Source organism: Mytilus galloprovincialis, chromosome 8 (assembly GCF_965363235.1).
Source record: "Mytilus galloprovincialis chromosome 8, xbMytGall1.hap1.1, whole genome shotgun sequence".
In the NCBI taxonomy this organism is placed as follows: Eukaryota; Metazoa; Mollusca; class Bivalvia; order Mytilida; family Mytilidae; genus Mytilus; species Mytilus galloprovincialis.
The window spans coordinates 7,135,335-7,143,406 of NC_134845.1; the positions used below are offsets into that span (position 1 = coordinate 7,135,335).

The window sequence follows — 8,072 nt, forward strand, 5'->3', positions numbered from 1 at the left end:
TATAAAGTCACAAAAAATCAGTAAAAAAGAGAGGCGAAAGATACCATCAGGAAATTCAAACTAATTAGTCGAAAATAAACTGACAATGCAATGACAAACAACAAAAGAAAAAAACCAAAAAGACAGGCAATAGTACACAAAACACGATACAGAAACCAAAAAATGTATTTATTAACTAATTAATTAATTAAAGAAGGCCCCACTTTAGATTCTCTCACTAACAGGATTGTGTCTGAGCCTATAACTAAAGCTAAACTGAAAAATAAGTCGATAATGATCGCTGACAGCTTTGCAGGGAGGCTGAACTACACTGCGCAATATGAGTCAAATAACATCGATGATAACTCTGACGATGAAAAGAAAATTAAACAAGCCAAAAGTCGTGCAGATAAGTTTATTAAAGAGAGGACCAAATCTCAGTCTTACAGTCGTTATTCTCAGCATCCACAGCCCTTTCGTGCAGGCTACGGTCGGCATGACCCGGCCGACGTGTCAACAGTGTAAACAGTTTGGACATTGGCGCAAAAAACTGCCCACTTAACAGGGTCCAGACACAACGTAAAAGGACAAGGTGCCCAACGATCTTAAACCGGTATTTAATGACAAGTATTTAAATTGTGAATCATATTTTTCTGAATTGGAGCAATGAAAACATTATTTATGACTTTTCTGATTTTCTTAATCAAAAAAAGTTTTTTGAAAATGCAGAACATAATAGCACTTTTCATCGTGTAAAAGGGAGTTTGAATAAACATATCGAATTTTGGAAAAATATTGGCGCTAGTGATTTTGTCATTAACACTATAAAAGGCGGTTACATTATACCGTTTTTAGAAACGCCTTAACAGTTGCACTGTAAAAACAACAAATCTGCATTTATGAATGAGAAATTTGTTGATGAAGATTTTTCTGAATAAGTAGGAACTGGGTATGCTACGTTAGTCCCTTTTATGACTTTTTGAAATTTTGGATCCTCAAGCTCTTCAACTTTGTACTTGTTTGGCTTTATAAATATTTTGATATGAGCGTCACTGATGAGTCTTATGTAGACGAAACGCGCGTTTGGCGTACTAAATCATAATCTTGGTACCTTTGATAACTATTTACACCACTGGGTCGATGCCACTGCTGGTGGACGTTTCACCAGCCCAGTAGTCAACACTTCGGTATTGACATGAATATCAATAATAATGTGGTCATTTTATAAATTTCCCGTTAAGAAAACTTTGAATTTTTCGAAAAACTAAGGATTTTCTTATCCCAGGCATAGATTACCTTAGCCGTATTTGACACAACTTTTATGAATTTTGGATCCTCAAGCTCTTCAACTTTGTACTTGTTTGGCTTTATAAATATTTTGATATGAGCGTCACTGATGAGTCTTATGTAGACGAAACGCGCGTCTGGCGTACTAAATTATAATCCTGGTACCTTTGATAACTAATTACCAATAGGCCTTTCTTCGTGAGTCCTTTGAGCGTAGCGCTAAATTAATCTTCAAAGCATAGGTTAATATTACATCTAAGTATTTTGCATCAAAGTGTCAGGAAAGACAAGTTCAAGTTTAAAGACTGGAAAATTACAATACAATATTTTGCGAATGATTAATCACTATATAAGTTTGATTTAAAATCGGGGTATCATTATTTTGACATGTGTCCCCAACAGCACACCTTTGTAGGGTTTTCCTTGAAACAACAGTTTTTCTACTTCACTGTCTTACATTTTGGCTTATCAACAGCTCTTTTTATTTTTTTCAAAATGTCTGCGGGAAATGGTTAAATAGAAGAAATTCTATAAAGATAGTTTTATATCTGGACGACGGTTTTGGCATGACTCCTACTTTTGACGAATGTAATAAAGATGCTATTTTTGTTAAAAAAAGCCTTATGTCAGCCGGTATAAGTATTTACAACAACGCAACCGGTGGATACCCTAGAGGTTTTTTAAGACCTTCAACAACAGCTCTCCAAAACAAATCCTCTCCTACGCCACTTGAATATTTAACATGATGACCACTGGCCAGCAGAGCTCGGAGATGACTTGTCATATGACTGGAGTCAATATTCTTCAACATGACGAGAAGAAACACATCTCTCCCCAGTCGTCTACGTTTTTCCTGTACAACATCAACTTCCCACTGACACCATTCACTTTTGGCAAAATCATTTGACATTATAACCACAACTTTTCTAGATTTTTCCACAAACTTATTGATATTGCCGATAATTGAATGTCCGATTTCAAAGTCACGATGATGAATACACAATTTTAATCCCTCTTCATTTTCAACTCTCTGTATGAATTTTGTATGAACCCAGTCTCTGTCTGCTTCACAGTACACAACGAATGCATTATATTCAAAATCTTCATCGTTGTCCATAGTCAAATATCCTCGTCTCTTGTTGTAGGACACTCGTACTAGGTAGACATAGTTCTTAATATGTGATTGACATCGAACAATTAACACAATGATTAACACCATGATCGTTCCACTTCCGGCGAGACCAATTATAATTGTATTTATTGGTTTCCATGGATTACAGTTTTCCTCTGTTGGGTGATAATTTGACAAAAGTTTCCCATCCATATTAGGTGGATGTTTGCATTTATAAAGTTTGAAATCAACAACCTTTTTCATGAAATGTTTCGTATAATTAAGGAACCAAAGCTGTTCACATGTACAAGAGAAAGGGTTAAAGCCTAAATCCAGTTTCTTTAACGAAAATAAAACGTCAGGTGGAAAGGAGGTCTGATTTATGACTGAAATCGAATTTACGCTCAAATCTAGCATAGTTAAAGAAGTTACATTCATGAATAAATTATTCCAGCGAAAAATTCTGTTCCCCCTAAGATTTATTGACCTAATGTTCTTGAATAGTGTAAATAACATGTCTGGAATATCGGTTATTGCGCTTTGAACAAGTATAAGTTTCCGAAGTTTCGATAACGGTTGAAGTATTTCTTTGAACATGGACATGTTTTTTGGCATGAAATTATGACTCAGATCCAGATTCTCTAGGTCTGGACAGTATGCAAATACTTTGGTAGATGTTTTGTCAAAATGAATGGAGTTCAAATTCATCTGAAGCGTAGTAAGTGACGAACTATTGAAAGCAAACTGACCAATCTTCTTTAAAGGATTTCCTATTCTTGGTAACAACAGAGTTTTGAGAACAGGCATAGGCGAAAAGACATTATCTTTTAAACGACCCGTATGAATGCCTTCTAAATCTAGAAACTGAATTTTCGGTAAACATCTAAAAGCATTTTTTCCGAACGCACCAATGTTGTTATTTCCAAGTGTGAGGTTTTGCAAGTTCGGAACAAAACTTAAACCTGCTTTAGAACACCATTTTGGAACTTTGGTTAACATGTTACTCCTTAAATCCAATCTAGATACATTTTTCAACCCCTTCATATAAATATCTGTGATAGAATTATTGGATAACATTAAGTGTTTCAAAGAAATTATTTCCTCAAACATTGTACAATTAAATATTTTAAACTTATTTCCTGTTAAAATAAGCTTCAACAATTTGCTATTTTGGAATGCATTAAATGAGTCTACTGGAATTTCTGTCCATTGATTGTCAAGAAGATAAAGCATTTTCAAATTCCTTTTATTGAGGGAGACGAATGCTTTTGTCAGTAATGTTATATTCAATTGTGGTTGGTTGGAAATAATCAATGTTTTCAGAGCTGAAATATTAAAAAAAGCTTTAGGATGAATGTAAGTAATAAAATTTTCCTGTAGAACCAGTTTACCAATAAACTTACTAAACGACAGATTATTAAATGTATGTTCGCCGATATAAGATAAGTTTGTGTGTGTCAAATTCACAACTGCAATGCCTGCTGGAAATCTTGGAACATAGTTTAAGGAAACTCCAGTACACATGGCGTTCTGCTTTAAACATATACAGTGTATGTCGCATGTAAAGTGACTAGCAATCAAATCATTGAATAGTGTATAAATGACGATACACATTAAAATAGAAACATGTGCTGTATAACCAAATATCACTTTCATCTTTATTTCTGAAAAAAGACACAAAATCATCGTATTGTATATCTGTCAATAACTTATGTATACATTACATCCTGTTCATTTATAATAGTTATCAATGGTAACCATATAAATTATAATGTCCCTTGTGTATTTGTATCTGTTATCATTTAAATAGTAATAATTGTGACACATGATTTTCCTTGAATGTATAGTTGCATGCTTCTGCATAAGCTCTGGGTGAGGATAATGGTTGGATTTTAAGCGACTTTCATACAATTGAGAGGTTTGGCTAGCTTTAACACCAGATTTAATCCACAATTTTCTTCTTAAGAAAATGCCTGTATCACGTCAGGAATATTTTGTTCCGTTTTGGATTTTTCTGGAAGTTCAGTTCATGCTCTGGGTGAGGCAATTGTCGCATGAAACTCTATTGTCTGGAGGTATGGTCATATGGTGGTCTATATTTTCTGATTGTACATGTCAAGTCGCATGGAAATACTGGAAGCCGGAGTATGTATTTTCTGGGTGGTGCTAATGGCAGCATAGTACTGTGTGTGCTTCAGCTGATGATTATGTAACTAGCTAGCTTTTAATTATTTTTATTTTATTGTAACATCACTATTCCATGTTGGAAAGGTTTGTCGCTGGCAAACATGTTTAATCACGCCATATTATGTTGTGCCTATCCTAAGTCATGTGGCTGTAATTCGGTGGTTTCAGTTTGTTTCTGTATCATGATCATATTCGAATTAATGTATTGTTTTATTATTGTTATAATTGGCTTTTGACTTGTTGTCTTCTGTCATTTCGATGACTTTTTTTTGTTTACTTTGCGATATTGAACTTGCTCACTGTTGAAAGTCACACTCTGAGCATTAGTTGATTAATTCTATATCATTTGTTGTTTTGTAGATAGTTGTCTCATTGATCTTCCTTCCGTTATATTAATAGTTGGCATTTTGTTTAGTGAACAAAAAGACGGGTGTCTAAGAGAAAGAATGATATTATCGTAATCAGTTTTGAGTCTTGTAAGATTTTCTCCGCAAATGCAAAATAACTTTTGATGAATTTGCGACACACAGGTTTCAAATTGATATGAGATTTATATGATTGAACCACATATCCTTTCTACATTTCAGCTGAACTTGTAAGCAACACATTGGCTGTGTATCATACATATAAAAGTAATGATATACAGCAAAAGATATTTCAGTATTAAAGATAACAACAGTACAGAGCTTATTGTAAACACATTAAGCAATAAAGTAAACAGCTTACCTACTTTTGAATTATTGTTAATATAAGTTAACTTTAAAACCACTATAAAAGTCTCAAGTAGAATTTCATAATGCGGAAGCAAATAGCTGTTTCGGTTGCTATTTCCATGAATTGTTAACGTTACATGAATATTTAATTAAGTTTTTAAGAAACATGGTATATTTTTTTATTTCGGGAATAAATATAGACTTTAAATATTTTCCTTATTCATTATAATGCAATAGAAACATTATATCTCTTTTCTTCGAAATCAAACAAAGTCAGGTTAGTTTTGTTGTATAGGAAGATTTATTAAATGCAGATAGAAATACTGAATTAAACTTACGATATATGTCATCCAAATCTGCAGCTTTAAAAAGTACCTCAATGGACAAGTAATTGAAACTATATTTATAGATAAAAGACTGGAAATAGTACCACAACGGACAAAACGGACAAAATGCGATGAATAAAACGATGTCATGTAATGCACAGACAATTCAACTATTTTTTGTTAAGGGGAGGGTGACGGGGTATGATTCTCGAGTTTGTCTCTTTGACACATTCACCATTTTCATTCTCAATTTTATTAATCTCGAAAATAGACGACACACGCATTTGTCCTCCATAAGTATAAGTCTTAAACGCGTTTTTGTTATACCATTACGTTTTAATAAAGAATGTGAATATAAAAGATAAGACTTGTAGCTGTACTATTCAATACGAATAACTTGAATACATTTTAAAATATCAGGTTTTATTTCACAACAACAACGATAAACTTTGAAAATAGATAAATACAAAATATGTTACATCTGTCTGTACTGTCTCGAAAATCAGTTTCAATATAAAAACAACCATAATTAGTTAAAAAAAAAACTAGAGGCTCTAAAGAGCCTGTGTCGCTCACCTTGGTCTATGTGCATATATTAAACAAAGGACACAAATGGATTCATGACAAAATTGTATTTTGGTGATGGTGATGTGTTTGAAGTTCTTACTTTACTGAACGTTCTTGCTTCTTACAATTATATCTATAATGAACTTTGCCCATTAGTAACAGAGAAAAATATTTGGTAAAAATTTACATAAATTTACCAAATTAATGAAAATTGTTAAAAATTGACTATAAAGGGCAATAACTCCTTAAGGGGTCAATGGACCATTTAGGTCATGTTGACTTATTTGTAGATCTTACTTTGCTGAACATTATCGCTGTTTACAGTTTATCGATATCTATAATAGTATTCAAGATAATAACCAAAAACGGCAAAATTTCTTTAAAAATTACCAATTGGAGGGCAGCAACCCAACAACCGGTTGTCCAATTCATTTGAATATTTCAGAGCAGATATATATTGACTTAATTAACAATTTAACTCCTTGTCCGTTTTGCTCTAAATGATTTGGTTTCAAAGTTATAAGCCAAAATCTACATTTTACCCCTGTTCTATTTTTAGCCGTGGTGGCCATCTTGGTTGGATGGCCAGGTCATCGGACACATTTTTCAAACAAGATACCCCAAAGATGATTGTGGCCAAGTTTGAATTAATTTGGCCGAGTAGTTTCAGAGGAGAAGATTTTTGTAAAAGATAACTAAGATTTACGAAAAATGGTTAAAAATTGACTATAAAGGGCAATAACTCCTAAAGGGGTCAACTGACCATTTCGGTCATGTTGACTTATTTGTAAATCTTACTTTGATGAACATTATTGCTGTTTATAGTTTATCTCTATCTATAATAATATTCAAGATAATAACCAAAAACAGCAAAATTTCCTCAAAATTACCAATTCAGGGGCAGCAACCCAACAACGGGTTGACCAATTCATCTGAAAATTTCAGGGCAGATAGATCTTGACCTGATAAACATTTTACGCTATGTCATATTTCCTCTAAATGTTTTGGTTTTTGAGTTATAAGCCAAAAACTGCATTTTACCCCTATGTTCTATTTTTAGCCGTGGCGGCCATCTTGGTTGGTTGACAGGGTCACGCCACACATTTTTTAAACTAGATACCCCAATGATGATTGTGGCCAAGTTTGGGTCAATTTGGCACAGTAGTTTCAGAGGAGAAGATTTTTGTAGATTACTTAGATTTATGAAAAATGGTTAAGAATTGACTATAAAGGGCAATAACTCCTAAAGGGGTCAACTGACCGTTTCGGTCATTTTGCCCATTAGTAACAGAGAAAAATTTTTGGTAAAAATTTACATAAATTTACCAAATTAATGAAAATTGTTAAAAATTGACTATAAAGGGCAATAACTCCTTAAGGGGTCAATGGACCATTTAGGTCATGTTGACTTATTTGTAGATCTTACTTTGCTGAAAATTATCGCTGTTTACAGTTTATCGCTATCTATAATAGTATTCAAGATAATAACCAAAAACGGCAAAATTTCTTTAAAAATTACCAATTGGAGGGCAGCAACCCTACAACCGGTTGTCCAATTCATTTGAATATTTCAGGGGAGATATATATTGACTTGATTAACAATTTAACTCCTTGTCCGTTTTGCTCTAAATGATTTGGTTTCAGAGTTATAAGCCAAAATCTACATTTTACCCCTGTTCTATTTTTAGCCGTGGTGGCCATCTTGGTTGGATGGCCAGGTCATCGGACACATTTTTCAAACAAGATACCCCAAAGATGATTGTGGCCAAGTTTGAATTAATTTGGCCGAGTAGTTTCAGAGGAGAAGATTTTTGTAAAAGATAACTAAGATTCACGAAAAATGGTTAAAAATTGACTATAAAGGGCAATAACTCCTAAAGGGGTCAACTGACCATTTCGATC

The 8,072-nt window shown here is 33.4% G+C and overlaps 1 protein-coding gene across 1 annotated transcript; it reads right to left on the reverse strand.

The window, feature by feature from the left end:
* Positions 1-380: 380 nt before the first annotated feature.
* LOC143084963 (toll-like receptor 6) lies at positions 381-4,038 on the reverse strand. The gene has a single exon (XM_076261058.1). It carries the CDS (start codon positions 4,031-4,033, stop codon positions 1,910-1,912), a length of 2,124 nt encoding a protein of 707 aa, XP_076117173.1. The 5' UTR covers positions 4,034-4,038; the 3' UTR covers positions 381-1,909.
* Between the last annotated feature and the right edge of the window lie 4,034 nt (positions 4,039-8,072).